Genomic DNA, 24074 nt, shown 5'->3' on the forward strand with positions numbered 1-24074 from the left:
GCTTGCGGTACATACCTACACATGAGGCGGGTTGGATGGCTGTGATCCACATTGTAACTATTAATCAGCATATATTTTTTATTCTTTTAAATATTAAAGATATATTTTATTATGATATGCATAAAATATTGAGAGAGAGAGTTCTTGGGGAAAATAATGGTGGAAAATAATGGGTGGCATGATTCCAGCATGGTGAGAAACCAAGGGCTTGTTTGGCTCACGGGAAGCATTTTCCTTTCTAAGAATATGATTCTTGAAAAGGAGACTTCTAGAAAAAGAATCCTTGAAAAAGTACTTTGGGCATATTTGGTTGACCATGGGAAAGTGACAGATTTCTAGAATGCTTATGTTTGGTTGACCATCCACTTTTCTGAAAAAGTTATGTATAATTCTTATTATACACTTAATAAAAATTAGGTTTTCAATGTCTCTTTAATGCTGAATGGCCTTTTTGGAAAGAAAAATAAAAAATAAGTGATTTCCGGCTAATGAAAAAATAACTTTTTCATGTTTCTCATGAAAAAGACTTTTCCATGAAATATGAGAATCATATTCCCATGAAAATACAACTTTCTCATCTTTCTCCTTTGAAAATTCCAATCAAACAAAAGGCATCTCATTACTTTTCCGTTGACCATACTTTTTTCTTTCTTTTTCCACGAACCAAATGAGCCCTAAGAGTAAAGAGCATTGATCTTGTAAAGTAGGATCCAAGAGACATCAATGAATCACATACAAAAATTTTGAGTAATTTGCATTATAATATTTAAATTATTACTTCTTTTTTTTGGTTGGTAGAATTACCTCTTGCAAGTTCGTTTGCTAACTCAAATTGCTTGTGAAATAAAAAATAGTTTATAATTTCTGAAAACAACAGAATTACCTCTTTCTGATACAAATATATTTTTTAAAGATCTGTGATATGTATATTAATGTATAAATTATAAATGCTATTTATCTCAACATCAAGCAAGGGGAGGCAATACCAATAATAGCTTAAAAATAATGATCGAGACCACGACAATTAATACAACTCTGTTATTTTCAATTATTTTTAAAAAGAGGCCACACGGAACCACACAAAATTACCGCTTGCAATCATTCCAAATATACATCCTTTGATATAACAATCATAGCTATAATTGATGGATTTAGCCAATTTCTATGCCGGCATCCTCATCTAAATCAGAAACTAAAATGAAAGGTTGTTGCCTAGCAGAGTTTAGGCTAACCTCATGCAGGCAAAGATGAATTCTTAGCCCAATAGCCAGGTCTGACTTGGCTCGACAAAATAGCGTACCTAGAGACAGTAGATAGTAGGTTTTGGTGCTAGGTGGCTTTATTAACATATCTCAAACTTGAAATGCAATTAACATATCTCAAACTTTAAATGCAATGATGATAGCTTGGCCTAGTATACACTTGGCCAGCATACCCCAGCATGTTGACTTCTGGTAACCAAGTTAAGGCCTAGACTGACCCTTGAACCAGAATTATCCAACTTTAGCATGACTAGTTTGACTAAGATAATTTTTTTTTTCCAAGATTGATGATCTGATCAACTAAAATATCATCATCGTGCTCTTATATTTACATGTGCAAGTTTTAGTGTTGCTAGAATCCTCATTTTTTATGCTAAGAAAATATTTTGTTATTGATAAAAAAATCTAATAAAAGATATAGAATTTTAGCTAAGTTGCATGGTAAGAAGAAGTATTTTTTTTAAAAAAAATATATAAAAAAAGTCATATTACAAACCATGATCAAGTGATGCGCACCATGCAAGAGATACCAAAACACAAATGATTCTGCGGGACATTGGAGGTTATATCAAGCTGAACCTTGTAGCTTTTGAGAAAGCTCGAGAAACGCTGGTTGGGACTTGGTTTAAACTAGTTACAAGGTGGAGCACGAAGTCGAGGACTTCTCTGTGCTATGGTTCCACATTAATTAATAAAAAAAAATACTATATTTGGATAGATTCTTTTTCCAATAGTTTAAATTTTTAAACTATGACTCTACAACAATTAGCATTGGAGGGGGAGCTCCATTGTGCGTCACAACTTTTATTAATCTGTGGGTTTCTTATTGGCTGACACTACGGTCAAGGAGGATCCAGGCCACAATGGTCCCTGAGTTGGAGCAAAAGGTAGAAGATATCGTTAAAAATAAGCTGCCCCCATCTTCAAGCTTTCTCAAGATTAATTTTGACAAATATATAGTGGATGGTGGTAGCAAAGGAAGAGCGGGCTTCATCATTAAGAATCCAGACTTTACAATGATTGCGGCTGGTGGTTGTCAAATTTTTGATACCTTTGTCCTGAGGGCGGAGTTTAGGAATGTCTATACCGGCCTAAGGTATGCCTGGCGCATGTTGCAGGCCAATACCTTAGTGCTTAAGGACGACTCGGCTACTGTCATTGGTTGGATCTAACAGAGTGTGGAAGAGGTGGGTGATTACCATCCACTTCTTAAGGATATTTAGGAGATGGTGAGAGATGGGATGGCCCTGTAGGCCCAGCATGTGTATCGAGAAGCCAACAGAACAGCAGATTGGGTAGCTTCTTATATGGCTAACCACTCTGGGAAGACCCTATGGCTGGGAGAGAGGAGACTATCTGGTGCATTCTGAAACTTGTTATCTTTTAATTTTTTTTGGATGTATCCGTACTCGCTATGTATGATACATCTGTTTCAATAAAAAAAAAAAAAAGTGGAGACTTTAGAGCAGAGAGTACTTAGTTAGAGGATGGGGATGTATTTTGCATTATTAAGAAGAAATATGCCCTTGACGAGAGAAACTAACCAAAGTGTTTGGCCCCAGCGTTTCGGAGGATGCGGTTTATCCCTGCCAAGAGGACCGCCGAATCAACCATGAAACTACCCGCTACAGTCCACTTCAACTTACGAGCACACAAATGACGAGGCCTTATGTATCTCATGAAAGCCGTCGATCATGGTCCCAGCCTATAGCCCTTTCCAATTCGCACGTGTGAAGGAACTCATCTCACCGTCAAGAGACCATGGCTGAATCGAACGAAAAACAAGAGAAAAAGAGAGAAACAAATATTTCTCTATTTACTCACATTACCACATTCGCTATATCTCACAATTATATATATCCGTAGATAGACTCCATATAAGAAAAATAATATAAGTTGATATATGATGATGATAACAAAAAATAATATTATGGGTGGTACAAATTGCCATGTGATCTATAAAATTACTCCAACAAGATACCATAATAAAAAATAATATAGATTGATATAAAATCATGCTAACAAAAAAATATTATGGTGATGTTACGTGATCTCTAAAATTATGCTAACATCCCTCCTCAAACTCAAGATGGTATTGTAAGTGCCAACTTGAATTTAGAAACTAGATCACGATTGTACCCCAGAAACTGATGAACTAGATCAAGAGTTGAAGTAGTAGCTTAGAAGCTGATGTGATAGACTGGTGTCTGTCGATGTGTCTGACTGACATAACAGATTGTCATGCTTGTCGATGTGGCGGCAAGAAAACACATAGAAGAGGACAGTTCCAACGAGGACAGAATTTAGAGAAAAAGCAACCGAAGGTCGACGATTCTCATAAACGGAGGCACCATGAAAGAAGAGCAAGAGACCTCGAACTGGATGGTGAAGGAGCCGAAGGTAGCAAATAAAACCGAAGATGGAGAGAAAAGGGCTGAGTGACGGTGAGGAGAGACGACTGAAGATATGAAGCTAAGGAAAACATGGTGGACAGGAGCTGCAGATCTATAGAAAATAAAAAATCTTTGGGTATTATTCTATCAGAAATAAAGAATATGCACATCTACCAAGAAATACGAGATCTTCGAATGTTGATTCACTAGAAAATAGAAAATTTGTGGAGAAATAGAGGATCCGCAAATCCACGGAAAAATAGAAAATCTTCGAAAGTTGGTTCATCCAAGAACAGAAATCGATAGATAGATAATGGAGGTCTTCAAAGCTTCTAGACATGGCAATGACGATCATAACAATGATAAAAAAGATGGTGGGGATAGATTAGATGATCGGTTGCTCTGATACCATATTAAAAATTTGAAGAAGAAGAGAAATATAAGGAAAAAAAAAGTTAAAAATGCTTTTATTTCTCTATCCTATCACATCGTTACATTTGGTATATCTCATAATTATATATACTTGTAGATAGACCCTATATAAAAAAAAATATAAACTGATATACGTTCATATTAATAAATAAAAATATTATGGGCGACGCATATTGTTATATAATTTTTAAAATTATACTAACATGTGACGCCGTCGAGAGACCATGGATGGACCGAATGAAGAACATAATCAGTGCTACCTCGTATAAGGCCCAGGATCTATGCCTGGTCGCAAGGAAGTTTCTTCTCGACAACCAGGTTAAAAAATTCGAAGCATTGGCGTGACAAACGCGAGAAACGACGCTAGGATTCTCACCTTCTTATCTTAAAAAAAAATGTACCTGTCATGGCCGCAAGCCAGAGCTCTCTCTTCTGACAATCCCTCCTGTTCTGAGCTCCTGTGAGCAGTTGACCGCAGACGAAGAAGTCGTCCAAAGCCGCGTCTCATCTCCAGCCCCCCTTATCTGCTTTGACGTAGTCGTAGACGCCATGGCGAAGGAGCAGGACCCACCGCCAAAACCTGCGACCTTTCCTACCGCCCGGTCCTCCATCTCGCGCTCTCTTTCTCACGCATCCACGGCTCTGAGAATCGAACGGGCAGCGGCCATGATCTCCAAGCTCGCGACTTTCCGGAGCAAGAGAACCTCCAATCAGGTATCCATTCATTTGTTCCTCTCTAATTTAAGCAACGAAAAGGTGATCTCTTTTCCGGACCCGTACCGGTGAATTTTTGCGGTCTCCGGGCACGCAAGCCACGTGCGGTCTATTAGGTATTTTATTACTAGATTATGTCCTGTGCTCTCGCAGGAGATGATCCATAGGGGGATACTATATTATCTTGAATTAAAGCCAGCACATGGTGGTGTTTGAAGCCATTATAGTTTAATTGATGATGTTCTCTTTTTTAATAGATATATACGATCCATTATTTGTGATATTCACATGTAATTCTTAGTCTTTGGCATGTATATATACACACAATTACACAAAACTGATATATGGTTCATTAGATGCAGTTATTTAGATGTTTAAAGCGTTTCGATCTTCATTTTTTTTCGATCTTGCATCATAACTACAAAACTTTTTTTTGATGATAAAGAAAGATTCCATCCACTTGTTGCAGAAGGGAAAGCATGTGACTTCGAAGTTAGATATACCTTATGGTTTATCGAAACCAATACTAGCTGATGAAACAGATTCTGAAGCATCCTATGGGAAACCAGTGTTGCCAAATTCTGATGCCTCACCTGTGGAAACGCATATTTCAGATGGGAGCTCAAGCTTGAGCTCATTCCAAAAATATGCCACATATGATGGTAAAGAAAGCCAAACCACTTCGGTCTTATCTGAGGAAACTGATGCTGGCCCTTCTGTGTTGCTTCCCTACGAGGATGCTGAAGAGCAGTTCTTGGAAGACTATGAAGGTTACTTTCTGCACCTGTCTGTGGACAATATACGTAAGGATCAATACCCTAAGCTTGAACTGCAAAGAATTGTCTACCTGGATTATGCTTCTTGCCCGTTGTACTCACGATATCAGGTACTTGTCCTTTGCTGGCAGAATGTTTACAACTTTACATCCAAAGCATGGCATGGCTGTCGCGCTCGTCATTTCTTTTATTGTGTTTTGATGCCATTATTTTTGTTATCTTTCTGCAACTATTACTTATTTCTCATAATTGTTTATGAGAGATGTATTTAAGCCATTTTTTGAAAGTTCAACGGAGCTTCTTGTGTCGATGCTCATTTATTCCTCGACATATTCTGTCAAATCCTGAAAAAGAATAAGAAAAAAAATCATATCTGAAGACTGGCTTCTTGGTCTTTAAAAAAGAAAATTGCATTTCCTTGTTATGTAGTTAATTATTCTTACTGATCTGGTGTCTAGGATCTGAGCAGTTGCAGTTATGCTGCAAAATTTTAAGGATCTTCAATTCCAAGCATATGCCAATGATGCATATGTGCTGAACTTTCTTGGCCTATTGCATGCCTTTGTAGTTTGTCCTGTTTGGTGAATCCAAGGCTACATAGAGAATATATTGCCCTCTCTCATTTTTTTTCAAATTTTTGCTTGGGCATGATAATTACTTGTCCTATTTCTCAGGTGCAGCAGCATATGCAATTCCTACTTGAAGAGACCGATGCCTTCCTAGGTTCAAACTATGCCACTGAAAAACAAAGTGCACTGCATAATAATTATGTAGATATTGCAAGTGAACACATTTTGAATCTTCTGAACACAAGCCAGAATGAGTATTCCACAATTTTTACTCCTGGGCTTCCATCTTGTTATCACCTGTTTGGTGAGATGTACAACTTAAAGAAAGGCACTCATGTTCTTGCTAGCCCTGACCATCATAAGTCTATCCGGCATTTTATTCATGTGGCAGCACGGTCCAAAGTGAGAACAGGAGTAATACCTCTTAAAAGCAAAGATCTGTGCACCCATGGTAATGATTTGCACAAGTTGCTGAGAAAACAAAATTCTAGTGGTCACGGATGTGGGCTCTTGATATACCCTGCTCAGTCGTTCTTATCTGGTGTATGCCATCCTTTGAGCTGGATTGTGGGAGCACAACAAAATGGATGGGAAGTCCTTTTAGATGTTTCCAGTTGCCTTCCCATGGTTGGAATTGATCTTTCTTTATATCAACCTGAGTTTGTCATCGGTTCGCTGCACCACGTGCTTGGATATCCTTCTGGTGTTGCTTTTCTGCTAGTTCGAAGGAGTTCTCATTCTATATGTATCGAGAAGGGATCAGCTCAGTTAAAATTAGCCAAACTGCCTGATAATGGAAAGAATGTTCATGTCGTAACAGAAGGGGAAAATTTGAATACCCACATATTTGCAGCTTTGAGTTTTGGCTTTGAACATTTAGAGAGAATTGGCATTGTAGCTATTCAGAAGCGGGTAGAAAGCTTGATCACTTGGCTGGTCAAGACTCTGAAGTCATTGAAGCACAAGTTGGAAGAGAAGCCTCTGTTGCAGGTTGGTTGATCTTACTTTTGTTCTCTCATAGTGCATCAGTACCAATATATATTTCATTAAATAGTTCTCCTGTAAGCAAGCATTTATGATTTGCTTCGAATTGTTAAAATTGATTTGAATTACATTCAATGTAAATGGCCTTAATTCTTTTTCTTTTCGACGAAGATACGCTTGTCAGCTCTACAAATTCAGACAGATGTTAGCTTTAGAGATCTAAAAACAGTTATAGTATCATAAACAGCTTCAGAAATAAAATTTCTGTAATAATATGTAGAACTCTAAGTTAAGGCATTCTTGTCTGATAATTGATACTGAAACCTTTTCAGATCTCCTCTGATTTAGTTTACCAAACTCCGTGCAAATCTAGAGTAGGGTTTTTTGTTAAATAGATTATTATTTATTCAATACTGAGAATTTAGAGTCAACCATTAGTCAGTAAGAGATGATGCTTTCAGAAGGAAAGCAAAAGTGTCCAGGTCTCTGTTTTTACAATGACCACTGCATTCAGATTCAGAAAATTCTCATTTCTCAGGTTGTCAGCTTCCATAGGTAGGGTGTGAGATAAAACTGGCCTTTCAAGAACATCCCTATATTCCTGCGCAGATAAGTTTCATGATCCCTACTTAAACAGCTCATGGAAAATGCATAACAGATATCTTTGTAGCTACAGAAGTCTTTTTACCTTTTTTAATGATAGGTAAGTAACTTTATTCCAAAAGAAAAATTAAAGCAAAAAAAGAAAAAATAAAGTATAAACCTTTCAAGGAAAGGTGGATGAAACCAGAGTTGACAAAGCTTAGGATCTAATAGTGTGAGAGGTGGAGGGACACAAACCTGTAAACCTTAAGGGGGGCTTGCACAAACCTGTAAACCGACCTTCCAAAGAAAGAATAAGCTATTGAGACATTATGCATTTATGCTTAAAAATGAAACATAAATAGCAGAAAACCTAGCTAGAGAGTCCTTTCTAATCAAGTACCACTATGGTGGTCTGCTAAGTTAAAGATGCAAGCATGACCTGATGTTGTCAGAGGCTATGCTGCTTCACCTTCCATAAACACTAGGAGTTGATATAGGAAGCGAAAAAAAGAAGAGGGTGGCAAGAAATAGAATTTAACTAACAAAGAATGGAGGATGGATTAAAAAAAAGGAAATGAACCTGATTTGATGAAAATCCAGGAAACTCAGGAAAGCTAGGCTCAATTATAGGCAACTAGCTACAAACCTGTTACTCTATTTTGTCAAAGTCCAGGAGTTGGTTGGGAATTATGCAGAAAGCTATTTGGCACTGTCCCTGCTGGTTTAGTAGAGAAGATGCTTAAAAAAGGTAAATCCACTAAGAACTTTGTTTGCAGGCACAATTCACATTTTGAAATTTGCCTTAGTCAGTTTACCAAATTCTAGCAGTGAATCAATGTTTAAGTAAAAGGCCTAGAATCCTCTCTTGATTGTTTAGACCCTTATCTTTAAGCGATATTGGAGGTGGCTAGTGGAAGCTATCTGATTTGGCCAAAATGTTAAAGACTGGTATTTCATATAGCTTCTGACACAATGGTCTCCTATGGTGGACTTGGGACTAATGAGCTAACACAGTCAATAAGTCTCTGAAGCAATATCATGGTCTTTACATGCTGATATAGGATCTGATTCATGAAACTTGGGGAAGAAGACCAGATCAGATACAAAAATATGCAATATATCACAAAAATAACCATGTATATACAGTCAAAATGGCTTGTGGCCCTTTCCTGTAATAAATATTTATATTTTTTTATGAGTATAAAAATGGATACCTACCTAGACAAAAAGATAAAATATATTCTATAGGAATGTTGCAATATTGGATTCCAACAAACTAAAACTTCCAAAAAGATCCTTAAGTCTTGATAGCGGGAATATGTTGCATTTTCCTAGTGTCATTCTGTACGAAAACGATAAGACAAGGGTATCTCACAAAGAAAATGAAAACTGAAACGGAAACTATTATAAGTGCAAGGGTCAATCCCCAAATAAACTTTGGATTATTAGATCTCTATTTAATTTTTTCTTAGAACATTAAATTAGCAAATATCCACTAAATGGACAAACAACTTGTTTGCAAGACTTGCAGTTCATCTAAATTTCATGATATTTTCAGCTGTCGTTCCATCCTTATAACTTTTTGCTTTAGTTGTTTCTTTCTTTGATATATTTTTTCATGCTATAACGAAGGCTGATATTCTTTGTTATGCTGCCCAGTTATACGGATCTCTGGATCTGAAGTATAGAGGCTCTATTTTGGCATTCAATATCCTCGATTCCACCGGAAATATTTTTCCAGCCAGGCTTGTTCAGCAACTAGCAGTGAAGACTAACATTTTTTTGGGTGTTGGCACTCTTGGGGATCTCACTGTGTATAATATTTTGGACCAGAAATCAGACAAGCAGGTGGAGAGTGCGAGTTCTTATGCATCCACTTACAATTGTGAAGTGATTCGTCTGTCGCTTGGCCCTATTTCCACATACGGTGATGTATACAGGCTAGCACAATTCTTATCCCGCTTCAGGGATGAAGATTACATGTCATCTGAAGCTGCTGGTTATGTTGAAGAGCTTGAGAATGAATATTGATCAGTTTAAACAAACAGCCAATGTATTCTCATACCAACAGAAGCCCATGTAAATATGTAATAGACCATATGAGGTGAAACTAGCAGACCGTCAGAACTCTGCATTTCATTTGGGTGGAATTCGTCATGCTGTACAAAGAATAAAATAAAACTGCAGAATAACAGGAATTGCATGCAGGGGAGATGATACATTTAGGTGAAACATTTTGGTAAGAATAATGCTATTTTTCTTGGTTTTCAAGAAGGAAGCACCAATTGCAATCAACTGTTTGATAAAGCATCATAATCAGAATTCTGTTTGTGCTCTATGTTGTTGGTACTTTGTTAGGTACCACAAAATCTTAATGAGCTTGTTCGCTGCTATTGGTGCTATAGACAGTTGACTCTGATGTTGCCAAAGTGAAAAGGATTTTGTTGTAGACTTATGACAGAGCAGTTCTTGAACTAGTGCTAATCTGGAGATGAAGGTTCCACTTTCATCTAATTGCTCTCATGGACTACACAGAAAAGGATGAGTCCAGTTGTAACATAATTGGGCAAGGAGGTGCTTTTTCCCACATATTTCAATGTTTTTTTTTTTTCACATATATCATGCATAATCCTACTTGGATGCTGCCAAGGTTAAGCGCATATGATACCTTTTATGTCTATAATTCAGGATGACACTCAAATGGACGTTGGAGGAACAGTATCAGGTTTATTAAGGTCGTAATGAATAATATTTTTAGAGTTGATAGCAGCGATAAGAAGAACAGACGTTCCTTAGTTTTATATACTCGAAACTTTTCAGAATTTTTCTATTTTAAGAAAAAGAGGCACTGGTGGATATATCTTGATTCGTAGGTGGAGTATTGATTGCCTTATATGGAAGAGGAACCAGAGAGCTCTGAAAGTAAACTTTGTTGTCGAAGTTGAGCTTATGTGTCTGTTTACAGGGGAACAAATAACAATACCATAAAAACAGAGATCAGAATTTTTTTTGAAAAAAATGTAGTTTGAATGGTTAGAATGTATAGATATTCTAATTGTGCGAGATTCCAGCTTTCAAGCAAGCTCAGATTTGGTAGCTAAAAAATAAGCAAGTCATCAGATGCTTTGTTCCTGGACAACAACAGTATAAATGTCTTTATAAGGATCAAAAATCTGAACATTCCAAAAAACTACTTTTGCTTGTAGCATCAGCAATTCATGATTAGATGTTTTCATCATATTGTGGAATAACAAAGTGATCTATTCAAGTGTCACACTTTCAGTTTGGTTTGGTGTCTCAAATAATCGAACGTTCTCCTAGTAAACTTGGGGATGATGAGCCTCAAAGATTAATTAGAGTATAAAAGCGATAGGCTGTGAGAAATTTCTGATTTCATGGCGGGGCTTCAAGTTACCATATTTTAATTGGATGCCAGAAACCAACATGTGATTCCGCCCTTCAGATTCAAAGGTAACCAGAGGTTCCGCCCCCTCTCCTTCTGAGATAGGAGCAAGAATAAAAGTCCCCAGGTTGCATAATTTTTCAAACATCTCATCTGTTGATGGGATCACATCCATCTGATGTGTCCTAAACTGACTCGTTTGAAAGAACCATGTTCCATAATTCACAGCTGAATCTGCTTAAAAGGACTCCTTTGAAGGCAATATTTTTCTAATCCATGCCATATTTAACATCAGCAAATCAATTAATCATCATATTTCCCACTTTTCCTGCCTAAACGGCTGGTTTGAAGGTGTGGAAGATCATGGTCATTCACATTTATGTTACCTCAACCTGTGTACTTACCAAGCTACCGATCCCGTCTTCCCTTGATTTCGTGGAGCAGTCTATGAAAGGAGAATCCAAGCAACCAGCAATATATGCTAGCACCGTAACGAAAACATCTTAAATTTTCATCTGTTTTCACCTGTTTCATAAACGAGTGCAACTAAACATGCAACCAAAGTATAATTCCTAAATAACAAATACTGATCCAAAATAACGAAAGAAACAATTTCTATTTCCGAATCAGTAGTAATGGTATGGTATAGCTCTCTCAAAACAACATATCATGCACTTATTTGCGGCTTGGGCAAACAGGCCCCTTGGAAATGCCAAGGTGGACTTCCATCCCATGGTGCATGTCTGGAGGTTGGAAGATTTCCGAGTCTTCTGGCACTGCAAGATGGTCAGGAACAGTAATAAATGATTACCATCACAAAATGGTAAGAAGAAAATATTGTATCAACAAAGAAACAAATGCTGGCTTTAGGCTTCACAGGAAGTTGGCACTAGAACATGCAGTTGTTGAGTCATGATCCAGTGAAGTATAATAATAACCACTATGGATTTAGGTTATACCAGTCACCAAATCTGAATAGTCACAATTGCATATAACCTACTTATCACAGAGTACCTTGTTTTTTAACCATGCTAAGTTCTCTATCATGCATGAAAATGCCTATACGCCATCGATCGCAATAATATTGCATCATATCATTCATGATCTCAAAACCCACAAACTTTTTCTCATAGGCATAAATGTAGATGCGGCAATGATGAATGCACCTCTCATGCATACTTGTCATGCACCATGTAGCTTGATGACTAATATCAGGGATGCTAAACAGCTGGCTGCATTTTCAGGATGAATTTGATGACAAAATAATGATAAAAGAATAGCAGGACTTATATTCAAAAACTAGCAGTCTTAACATTGGATTGTTTTAAAAAATATAGCATGCTCGTAGACATGCAATTTTCATGCAATAAATAATGAACACCCGGATGAGGGAAGACAAAATTAAAAGCAATTGAATACCATTCAAGTAATCTTCGAACCCAAAATCATCCAAGGCACCAGTGAGAGCCTCAAATCCAAGCATGGATGATGGCAGCAACCCAGGAGGCCTCTGGAATCTGCAAACAACATAGGTTATACTGTAGAACATAAAGTGATATAACTATGGTTCTAGATTTGATTTCTTCTTTTTGGGGTGTGCATGTGGTGGGGTGAGTGGGGAGGGGGGGGGGGATTTCATGATATGACAAGGTTATAAGTAATATATTGGTGAGACGAAATTGCTTTCATGTACTCCAAAATGGGATCTGCAGGTATAGAAAGGAATAATATCTATGCACTTCACCTGGCTGTTGATGAAATATATTAGCATACTTTGGTAAAAATAGTTTATTGACTACAAGAAAACAAACTTTGCTTCATGGCACAAAACTCAATCTTTAGCTATATCGATACTAACAAAATTAAGAGATGCTCCAAGGGGCTTTCCAGAAGACAGAATTATTTATATCTTCATATATTTATATCCGCACCATCGATATGTGATTTTTCCATTTTATTAAATATTTAAGAGAAAAATTTGCAAATTATTGTCATGAAATTGAATGGCAGCTAGGCTTAGAAAAGAATTGGATGTATCAGCAATAATGTTCATAGAATAGGAAACTAGGCTATGCTGGCACACAGATTATAGAACTCTCATTGCATGAATTTCAATGAAAAAGCATGGAAAATCACAACACTGACCATTCCGAATATCATCATCAGCAAACATAGTACATTTTGGTTTTTCTTTTTCCTTCCCCATTTTGTATGTAATTTTGGTTAATCAATGATTAAGCTAATCAAACAACTAGAACAAAAACTAAGATATTACAGCAAAATGGAAGGGCAAACTGAAAATTTCAAGACAGTACGAGAAACTATTATCCATTCCCATTAATTAAAAGGGTAAAGTCAAATTGAAAAATGAGAATAATACTGTGAACAAAATCCTGAAGACAAAAAATTATTGTGCCGACTTCTATTCAAAGACAACAAGGAATTAAGGAACAGAAGAAAGAATGAAAACAGTCCTCTGAATCTAAGCACTTATCATGCCTAATTTTTCCTTCCCTGCAAATGAAGAAGACCCGTATCATCTCGACAAGACTCTCATCACTGAATAGTAGATAACTCACAATTTTCCAGCTCTAACTGATAGTTGCATATTTTGTACTTCCTAAGCAATGAATGTCGAATCCTTCCTATGGGGGAAGATTATGATACATTATTATTTCATCAGTTATTTCATCACACATACACATGACAACACTGTTGAAAACTTGTCAAAACAACTTGCACTCTTGATTCTCAGGAAGTTTGTTCTGACTACTGATGATCACTCTTATGAATGCTATATGCCACAGGCTGCCAAGAATTGGAGATACCGAGCCACTGTTAAACTACAAATGCCAGTCAATACTTACGCTGCTACTTCATCTGCATGATGTCTTAACAAAGCCAGAAGAATGAATGTTTCCAGGGACTACACGTACAAAAGCCTTGGCACTTCCTATCGCCAACCAGCTTAGAAATTGTTATAATCACATTCTGTTGTTAAGTTTATTTATTATGACTAAATATCATATTACAGTACCAAAGCACTATCGACCCCTCCTGTAAAAGCTGAGGTACTATTCTAAAACATAGTGCTAATTACTGATGGAAGTTCCTTAATCTAACTTATGTAATATATTGTTAATATAGCTTCCCAAAGGACTAAAACTTCACTTTCTCAATCACACTACTTTTTAAGCAATAGCAAATGATATGACTATGCAAAAAGGACTTTGACATATACCATGACCTTCGAAAGACTTCATTTTCTTTTTTTGATAATCCAAATTATAAGGAAATATAAAAGTTAAATACTGTATGTCCCATGAATGCTGAAAAGCAAGAATTTGATTGCTATATATAACCCATCTATGACCCATTGTTGTGATAGCTACAATGATGCAGAGGATTTTGCTTTATTGACACGTGGATCCAAAAGAGTTTAAAACCCCAAACCTATTAAGATAAAGTTAAGTTCTTGACAAATAAACAGCCTAAGGAAACTCAAGCACAAGAACTACCCAAACAAGTTCCCAGAAGCGATGCACGGGTGACTGTTGGTCTACTTCATTGATGCATATAACTGCAAAAACTCAATTGCTCACCTTCATTCATGGCCTAGTTTCTTGAACCTAGAGCACTTAAAATGACAAAAACATCGATGAAAAAGTCAAAGACATGGGTATCATTATTATTAATCAAGTTCAATTGGCAACATTATCCAAAGAAAAGAAGTTGGGCAAGCAAAGAGCCTCTCCTTAAGGCATAAGAAGCGGGGGTGGGAAATTACACTAAAATAAAGAGCAAGCATTTTCACCATAGCCTTAGTGTTTTTGGAAGCTACTAGGCAGGAAATCCCAAAAAACAAAAGTGAACACCAGTCATACAATTCATATAAAGCAATTTGTCCAAAAAGAAGGGTTGTTTGGTTATTCTATGTAGAAAAGCAGAATAGCATTAACAAAGCTTATGGAATGCAGTGGAAGTACATGGATATGCACCATTAAAAAATAGAAAAGTCATTGTCGAAATAAGTACCATATCTTGTTATTGATAAGAAGCCAGGTGCTGGAGTTCCAAGTTGAAGGACAAAACATAAGCAAGAGATATAAAAATATGAGCTGTACTAGTAGCAGCAAATGGCCAAGAGAGTCAAGTTTCTCATAATATTGTAACTGTACCACTGTCTTTTGATGAAGGTTTCAAATCTCATGGTATGCCCCGTACACTCACATGCTAGAATAGCATGAGATGATATGCAGTATCCCTCTTTTAACTACTCGCAGTTTGCCAAACTGAATAATACCCTGATGTCAAAAAGGTCCATATGGTACATGATGCAAAGTCAATACAGTATATGATGCATACACTCCCTGCATCTACTGGTGGTTTGCTGAACTAGATTATAACTGAGAGCCAATACAGGTTGACATGGAATGGCATGCAGTGTTCTCATGGTACACTATGGTCAAGTTGAAACAGTGCTTTCAAAATCTTGGCACGGCAAAGGAAGTTCCTAGATTAATTTTACCTAGATGTCATTAGCACCAAGATTAAAAAGGAACGATTACACCAACAGCATATGTCAAGCCTATAAAGGTTAAATGTGGCCATTGTCCAAAACATATCCTTTAATTGTCAGAGAGCATCTTTTTCTTCTGCATAAAGACAGCCAACTTCCAGAGGAGTTTACAGTTTCATGTCCATAGGTGGTCCCAATGAAAAAATCACAAGATATATCATATTTTCAAAACCATTGCATTGTAACCAATATTACAGGCAAGGGTATCAAAATTTCAACAAGAACGGAACAACAAAATGCCCAGAACCTCCTAGATATAATTCAAATGCTAAGTTGTCTTTTCAACTGACGTTCTAGATTTAAGGATGCCTCTTGGTAAGGGTTCTAAAACCATGATATTCATTGAGATCTGCAAGCAAGAAAATAACATTCATGAACCCCCTGTTCTTGTTTTCCTTCTCTCTTCTCATCACAGGATTTTTTTATTATCGTTGGTCTTCCTACTTATCACATGAACAAGGAAGCCAATATTTTTAATACCCTTCATTTTGTTTCCAATGTCCCCTCTATTTCCTTTTTTTTGAGAGGTGGACCATTTTTCTACGTGTTACAAATACAGCATCTCATTCTAGCTCTACAAAATCCAACCACATTTTAATCTTGATAAAATGCAATAGTCAAGCACAACATCAGAGCATTCCTCCCTGCTTTAATCACCTATCAAGCACTGAAAAGTGCACGACCAGTCCTTTATTTAACAAATACATTAGGTCTTGTATAAGCTAGCACAGTAGTTGGAAGACTGTCAACTCCCTCATAGTCCATCAATCCCAATAACCACTGGGTAGAGAAAGCTTCTTTAATATTCAGATATCTGAAACACCCACATCCCTCTCCATTCTCTCCAACACATCCGCCCCAACCAAACAAGACATATATTCTGCCACACCAGGCCCTTCATTCTGTAACAACAAAGGATCACTGAAGAAGGATCATAACTTAATAAGAAATGTCCCGCCTATTACAGCCTGCTAGTGAGGTGCAAAATTCAAGAGAAGAAAAGAGGTGAAAAAAAGTCATTCATAACAATACACTGAGGAGCGGAGTGAAGCTGAGGAGCGGAGCGGAGCGGGGATTTCATCAAGCACCAGGTGGATGCCCATGGCAGCCCCCAGTAGTAGTGTGCCAGGTAAAGGGAGCCGGGGCCAACAGGATGGCCGGACTTCGGGGTTGACCGAGACCACCCCCCTGTGGTCTGCGGTGGCACAAGGGGCGGCGTGAAGGCCGAAGATCCCTCCTCAACGGATCTCCGAGGAGATGGCGGCACTCGAACGCCACTTCCCACGGGTGGCGAGGGTGCCGACGGAGCATTTGGAGATGACGAGGACGGAATGGGAGGAGAAGGCGGTGATTGCGAAGAGTTTGGGGAGGCGTGTTCCGGCAGACCTGGTGGCACGCGAGCTTAGAGGCTGGGCAAAACTGCAGCTTCCGATGGAGGTCCTCCCAATGGCAGAGGGGTTCATGTCCGTTCGTTTTGGGTCCGGAGAAGAGCGGGCGAAGGTGATGGCGATGGGTCTGTGGGTGGTGGCCGGCCAGCTTCTTGCAATGGAAGTGTGGCAGGCCGACTTCATCCCGGGGACCCAGACTGTAAGCCGGACAGTGATCTGGGTCCGGCTACCAGGTCTCCCTCTGGAATACTGGAATAGGGCTGCCATTTTCGAGATTGTGGCGGCGACAAGGCGGCCAGTGTAGCTTGACGGCATCTCCAACGAGCGGCGACGGATTGGGTACGCTCGGGTGCGGGTGGAAGTCGACGCAGGTAAGCCCCTGTGTACTCGATTCCTTCGTTCAAGGTAGGCAGAAGAAATTTTGGTAGGCCTTTGCCTATGAGGACCTGCCAAGCCTCTGTTTTCACTGTGCCTGTATCGGCCATGATGCGCCCGAATGCCAACTCCACGCGCCGAAGAAGAGGACGAATCTGGTTGGGGGGTGGGGCTCGGGGGATGCTTCGGTGGAACAGGCGGCACATGACCCAATGGGGCAGGGGCCGACGATGTTCGGTCCGTGGATGGTGACAACCCAGATGCGGATGCAACGGGGCGGCGGCGCAAGGGCGGAAGCATGAACGAAGAAGACGACAGGGCCTCCCACTAAGTCGACCCGGGGACCAACTGCATCTGACCCGAAGCCGAGCCCAGGCAAAGGGGAGCCGAGTGCGACCGAGTCCTCGCCAAGCTCTGAGGGATGGCAGAAGCCCAAAAAGATAGCCTGGTGCATCTCGCCGGGGAAGGGCAATGGCCCCGGCCATCAGGCGTCGGGTGTGGAGAAGACGGTGGCGGCTCAGACTGAATCGACACTGGGTTGCTCTCGATCAGGCGGTACTCGAGCCCTAGCCCAAGGGGAAGGCCTGGGCCCGAACCACATTTTAGATCGGGCCGCGGACCCGGGCCCAAGCGCCTAACCGGGCCAAGCAAAGGAGCGGGGGGAACTGGGCCGGACCCAAGCCCATGATGCCAAGGCGGGCCCAAGGTTCAGTGGCGCAGGAGGAAGGTCTGGCCCTTTGAAACGGGCCAGGAGCCCAACAAGGAGGTGCGGTGCTAATGGGCTGGGGGCCCTCGAAACAGCCTGGGGCCCGGCGATGCCCTCGGGCCCTGCTGCGAACACTATAACCCCGACCGGCGACCGGCGACAATTTAGAAGCCGGAGCCTGTTGCCGGTGGTCGGGGAGTGCTTCCAGGCAGGCGTCGGAGCCACTGACAACGGAGGAGATGGCACCTGCAGGAACAGCTGCTCAGCGAACCCCAACATATGGCGGGGGAAGGCGCCACACGGCAGGGCAGTCACGATCGGGAGAGGAGGGGCTTCACCGAGGGGGGCAGCCGGCCTAGGAGAGGCGGCGACCTGAAAGGAGAAGGCCAGCCCTCGGCCACGCCTCTCGGAGAAAGCAGCTTCCACCTCTTTTGCGGCACGAGAGACTTGGGCAAGGGATCCCGAAGCCGAGCCTAGGGGGGCATCTAGGGGTGTGGGCTGGGCTCTTCTGTTGCTGGGCCTTCTAGTGGGCCGACACACGAGGCAGTAGTCCACGCTCTCAAGGAATTGTTGGAGAAGCCTGAACAGGGGGAGGCCGGGTCTACCGAGAAGGTGAATGGGTTGCCAGGCATGAAGAGCGAGGCCCATCATGCCGAACCCCCAATCCTCCAATGATGATCCTGCTATGGAACTATCGGGCGCTGGAAAACCATCCTTCCGGTCGGCCTTTCGGAGGTTGGTGAGCCTGCACGATCCTGAGATCTGTGTTTTGTTCGAGACCCGCTTATCGGGAGTTGGCTTGCAGCGAGCCAGGCGTGCTATCCCGAGGTCATGGGGAGTGTATGCAGTGGAGTCCCAAGGATTGTCGGGGGGGGGGGGGATCATTGTCTTGTGGAGATTAGGAGGTTGTAGTATCGATGCATTCCACAAATGCACCTAGCAGGTGACTATGGTGATCTCAAAGAAGAGTGGCCCCCCTCGGGTCCTACTGGGGGCATATGCGAGTACAGACTATCGAGAGAGAAGGGCTTTATGGGAGGAGGCCACCAATCTCATCCAATTGGAGTTTTCGGTGATGATGGCAGGCAACTTCCATTGCATCGACGGTCCGGAGGAGAAGAGAGGGGGAAGAGCTTCACCAACAAGATCGAGGTCAGGGAGTTCCAGGATTTCATTATGTCCAATGGTCTAGATGACCTCGGTTTCTCCGGCCCGAGATTTACTTGGTGCAACAACAGGCTAGGTCGGGCGCGTGTTTGGGAGCGGATTGATCATGCCTTTGCTTCGACTAGCTGGATCCAGAGATTTTCGGACTACGAGGTGCGCCACTTGCCCAGGATAGCATTAGACCACTACCCTATCCTGGTGAGTACCTCACATGCTTTTCCCATTCATAGTCCGTTTCGATTTGAGAATGTGTGGTTATCCTATCCGCGATCTTGGGATGTGGTGAGGGAGGCATGGCGAGTGCCAGTTAGAGGGGATGTGATGTTCAAGGTAATCAGAAAGCTGGAGTTGACCAGACGGCGACTGATCAGGTGGAACAAAGAGAAGGTGGGGAATATTTTCAGGAGCGTGGAGGACACCGAGGCAGCTATCACAGGACTACAAGCATTAGAGGACAGTGGGGGAGGATTGTCAGAGGCAGAGCAGGGGCAGTTTAGGAGGTTACTGGCTACACATCATTCCTTACTCAGACAGCAGGAGGTGTTCTGGAGGCAAAAATCAAGGGTCCAGTGGATTAAGGAAGGCAACCGGAATACAAGATTTTTCCACCAGTCGACTATTATTCGGAAGCAGCGGAACAGGGTGAGTAGGATCAGGGATGGTAGTGGACAGTTGTTAGAGGACCAGAAGGTAGTCAGGCGGACATTAGAGATGTTCTTCCGAGCCAGGTGGACTGAGGTAGGGGGCATGGATGGTAGTGTTTGTGGACCAGATCCGAAGAGGCAGATATCAGAGGATGAGAATGCAGTTCTAGTCAGCCCGGTGTCAGACGTAGAGGTTTAGGCAGCCCTCAAGTCCCTAGGTGAGGATAAAGCCCTGGGCCCGGATGGTTTTCTTCCGATTTTCTTCCGAAGACTGCCATATCGTCAGACATGAGGTGACAGAGGTAGTCCGACGTTTTTTTGATATCGCGACGATGCCAGAGGAGTGGAGACGGACTTTCATCACTCTGATTCCAAAGAGACAGGATCCAGTGGAGCCAGGGCACTACAGGCCGATCAGCTTGTGCACTTCCATGTACAAAGTTGTGGCGAAGGTCTTAGTCCAAAGGATGAGAGGCATTCTACCCAGACTCATCAGTCCTAAGCATGGGACGTTTATCGGGGTCGTTCCATCTTTGATAATGTCCTCATTGCCCACGAGTTCATGACTGACCTCCAGATGGCGCCTAGGCGCAGGAGCCTAATGGAGGTCAAACTTGATATGGAAAGAGCTTACGATAGGATGCGGTGGGACTTCGTGGTGCGGTGCCTGGAGGGGTTTGGCTTTCATCCACAGTGGATCGGGTGGATTCCGGGATGCATCATGACACCATCTTTTGCATTATTGATCAATAGCTCTCCGTCACGTTTCTTCGAGTCATCGGTGGGATTACGACAGGGCTGCCCACTCTCACCTCTTTTGTTTATCATATGTGCAGACACTCTATCCCGCTCTCTACGGCAGACCACGATGGCACAGGGATTGGAGGCCTATAGCCCGGTGTCGAGGACGACCCCGATATCCCATCTATTATTTGCAGATGATTGTTTGTTACTGGCCCGTGTGACGAGACATTTTGCTCTGGCCATTAGTAAAATTTTGGGGGGCGCACTATGAAGCATTAGGGCAGCCATCTATTTCAGCCCGAAGGTCGATCCGAGAGTGAAGGTGTCTGTCATGAGCATATTGAGAATCGGCGAGCAGGAGGGGACCCTCAGGTACCTTGGGGTCCCAATCACGAGACGGCGCCTGCATAGGGGGGAGTGCACGAGCATGGAGCAGAGCATCAGATGCAGACTGGAGAGCTGGTAGGCGGGTGCATTATCGATGATGGGCAAAGTCACATTAGTACTGTCAGTCTTGAGCTCGATTCCCATTCATTTGCTATCTAACACCCTGGTTCCTCTTGCAACACTTTGAGGTCTGGAGAGACTGTTTAGGAGTTTCATCTGAGGGCGGCGGGGGGACACAGGGGGTGTTCATCTGGTGGCATAAAAAACCATTTGTCAGCCGACCAGTCGGGGCAGATTGGGAGTACACTCATTGATTGAGTGCAGAGAGATATTCATGACCAGATTAGCTGCTAGATTTCTCCTGGAGCCGGAGAAATCTATGGGGCGCTTTGCTCAGAGCGAAGTACGAGGACCCACAATCCCAACTCGCTATGCACGCTGGACGAGGAGCATTTTTCATTTGGAGGGAGGTATGTGTGCGCACACCGAGGATGCTACCGAAGATCAAGTGGGAGATTGGGGATGGCCGGACAGTCAGAATCCTAGAGGACAGATGGCTTTTTGAGGCTTCACTACAGAGCTGGCCCACTATGATTGACCACGGGTGAATGGAGGGTCGCAGAGTATGCGAGCTATTTGTCAGAGGGGAGCGGAGGTGGGATGAGGGCCTCGTTAGGCGCGTGTTCGGGGAGCTACTGGCTGAGCAGGTTCTTGCCTTGCCAATCACGAAGAGGGCGACAGCAGATAGGAGGGTGTGGAGTATGACCGGATCGCCAGTGGTGAGGGCCTGTGATCTCTTGGGGCTAGTCCCCGGACCTACGACTCGATGAGTAGATGGATCTGAAGGATGCGCATTCACCCACAGGTTGCTTTGTTTCTTTGGAAGGTGGCCTGAGGGTGCCTACCCACTAGAGCCGTGCTGGAGAGGCGGGGTGTGAGGCTTCCGACAGTCTGTGTCATGCCCGGAGGTTGAGGAGTCCATTTACCATACCCTCATCGGTTGCCCATGGGCCACTCAGGTGTGGCACTTTGCTTCGACACAGACAGACCAGTGGCAGAGGTGGTCGTCCACTGAGGTTCTTTTGCGGTTTCTGAAGGCCTTGGTAAGGGGCGCTGAGTCAGAGGAGAGGGGGACTCGAGCTGCCTATTTAGCCTACAAGTGCTGGCTAGATAGGAATGCACGAGTTTTCGAGGATGGCAGCCCTCATTCGAGGGTGACAGCGGCTAAAGCGCTTTTGCATGCTGCGAAGATCCCCGACACGGCAGAGGTATCGCCTACGGGGCTGGTTAAGAACATCTGGGGCCCCTATTCTGCTTCTATAGCATCCAAGACTGTCTTTGTCTCCTGAGAGCTCCCATCCCTAGTTTTCTGAAGGTGAACTTCGATGGCAGTGTGGCTAATGACGGAAGATGCGGCGGTGCGGGTTTCACCATCCGAGACCACGACGCTAGACCGGTTGCGGCGGAGGGTCGGCGGACTTTTAACTCGTCAATGGCATGTGCTGAGCTTAGAGCAGCCTGGAAGGGTAGCTATGCGAGGCGGGCGCTGGGTGCGGACCGTATCATTCTTGCGAGAGATTCGGTCACGGTAGTTGAGTGGATCCGAGGTCGGGGATGCAAATCCGAGGACCGACCACTGATCCATGAGACTCGCCGATTGCTAGGGGAGTGCCACTCTTACCAGGCTTCACACGTCTACAGGGAGGCAAACGGAGCCACAGACTGAATTGCCTCCTTTGCAGCCCATCACTCTGGTGGGTTTGTTTGGATGGACAGTGGGCCAATGCCAGAGCCTCTAATATAGTCTTTTGTTTTCTAACTTTATTGGCCGCATCCACACCCGTTATGTATGAGCCGTTGTTGCACCCAAAAAAAAAAGAGAAAAAGACACCAGAGATCATAGATCTTATGATAATCCAAGCCCCAAGCATTTGTTGACCAAGTTTCAATCATCAATAGCAACTTATTTATAACCACTAATTATCACACTTAATTAACAGTTTACAATCCATTCAGAAAACATTCCAGCCATGCGCTGGCCGAGATGTTTCAGTCCACATGATAATAGTTTTCAAATAACTAAATCCCAAAACAATGTCTCAATTGAGACAGAAAGACATGAACCGCGGCCGCTACTAACAATTAAATAATGGGTTTAGGATTCGCCAAAAATAGAAAACTTCCATCTTATATAGGAACTGAGAACAAGAATCACCATGATGAGGGTTTCCATACCTCGAAAGGATTTGCGCATCAAGATCCTTTCTCAAATTAAAAGCAGATCCGTATGTTAGAGCTAATCCAGTCCGCTTCTTCTCCCCCCAAAATCTAGTCGCCTGAACAACAATTTTTTTTTTAAAAAAAAACAAATAGGACGAAGATTAGGGTTCGATTTCAAACTTCAAGTATTCAGAACTATAACCTTTGGACATAAAACTGGGAGCAGAGAGTGTATCGGGGAGAAGTCGAGCCATGGAGGTAGAAAATGGATCGAAAAGATTGGAGAGGGAGAGGTTTACGGATTCGCGAAGGGATTCGAGTGGGTGATATCCGACGATGTCGCCCTTGATGCCGTTCAATCCGAAGCGCAGGATGTCACGATTGGCTGCGACGTCGTGTTCGATAGTCTTGGAGGACATTTTTTCCCACTCCTCCTCCGCTCTCTGGTTCGACCGCTCTGCGAGAGAATGCTTCGTTACGACCTGTTAGCCCCGGAGAGAGGCCATACCACATCGAAACTTTGGGATCAAGAAAATAAGGATGGTTCTATATACACCCCCCCTATTGCTCAGGACACCCCCCAAAAATTAAAAAAAAATTAAATACTCTCTACACCCCCCCATTTGCTAAGGACACCCCTAAAAAATTAAAAATTCCTAAATTACCCCCCACCCTCCCCACCCCCTCACCTAAATTGCTCTCTACACCCCCCAAACCCCCCCCACCCCGCTCTTCCCCTCCAAAAC

General features: G+C 42.3%; 2 protein-coding genes across 4 annotated transcripts; one reads left to right on the top strand and one right to left on the bottom strand.

Annotated features, from left to right (window-relative positions):
• Positions 1-4346: 4346 nt before the first annotated feature.
• On the top strand, positions 4347-10306 carry LOC103722273 (molybdenum cofactor sulfurase-like). Of its 3 annotated transcripts, none has more exons than XM_026810459.2 (4): positions 4347-4801; positions 5247-5687; positions 6258-7136; positions 9375-10306. In XM_026810459.2, exons 1-4 carry the CDS (start codon positions 4637-4639, stop codon positions 9744-9746), a joined length of 1857 nt encoding a protein of 618 aa, XP_026666260.2. In that variant the 5' UTR covers positions 4347-4636; the 3' UTR covers positions 9747-10306. The 3 variants fall into 3 exon arrangements, with proteins under 3 accessions (XP_026666260.2, XP_026666259.2, XP_008810981.2); XM_026810458.2 differs by having other exon boundaries at positions 4353-4801; positions 6252-7136; XM_008812759.4 differs by having other exon boundaries at positions 4356-4801; positions 5271-5687; positions 6252-7136.
• A 1302-nt stretch (positions 10307-11608) lies between these two features.
• LOC120110512 (cyclin-B1-2-like) lies at positions 11609-23856 on the bottom strand. The gene is made up of 4 exons (XM_039125649.1): positions 23628-23856; positions 23344-23444; positions 12538-12635; positions 11609-11894 (listed from the first exon to the last, which is right to left on the bottom strand). The coding sequence occupies exons 1-4, from the start codon at positions 23745-23747 to the stop codon at positions 11794-11796; spliced, it is 420 nt and encodes a 139-aa protein (XP_038981577.1). The 5' UTR covers positions 23748-23856; the 3' UTR covers positions 11609-11793.
• Positions 23857-24074: the final 218 nt, after the last annotated feature.

Source organism: Phoenix dactylifera, chromosome 4, assembly GCF_009389715.1.
Source record: "Phoenix dactylifera cultivar Barhee BC4 chromosome 4, palm_55x_up_171113_PBpolish2nd_filt_p, whole genome shotgun sequence".
NCBI lineage: Eukaryota > Viridiplantae > Streptophyta > Magnoliopsida > Arecales > Arecaceae > Phoenix > Phoenix dactylifera.

Bases quoted from the DNA above. Each gene is read 5' to 3' on its own strand.
- LOC120110512 (XM_039125649.1), bottom strand. From the start codon at position 23,747: ATGTCCTCCAAGACTATCGAACACGACGTCGCAGCCAATCGTGACATC. The intron at 23,445-23,627 runs GTAAACCTCTCC...ATTGTTGTTCAG, and splicing joins TCGAATCCCTTCGCGAATCC to GCGACTAGATTTTGGGGGGA. The intron at 12,636-23,343 runs GTATGGAAACCC...TGTTGTTTGCAG, and splicing joins GATGCGCAAATCCTTTCGAG to ATTCCAGAGGCCTCCTGGGT.
- LOC103722273 (XM_026810458.2), top strand. From the start codon at position 4,637: ATGGCGAAGGAGCAGGACCCACCGCCAAAACCTGCGACCTTTCCTACC. The intron at 5,688-6,251 runs GTACTTGTCCTT...CCTATTTCTCAG, and splicing joins CGTTGTACTCACGATATCAG to GTGCAGCAGCATATGCAATT. The intron at 7,137-9,374 runs GTTGGTTGATCT...TATGCTGCCCAG, and splicing joins AAGAGAAGCCTCTGTTGCAG to TTATACGGATCTCTGGATCT.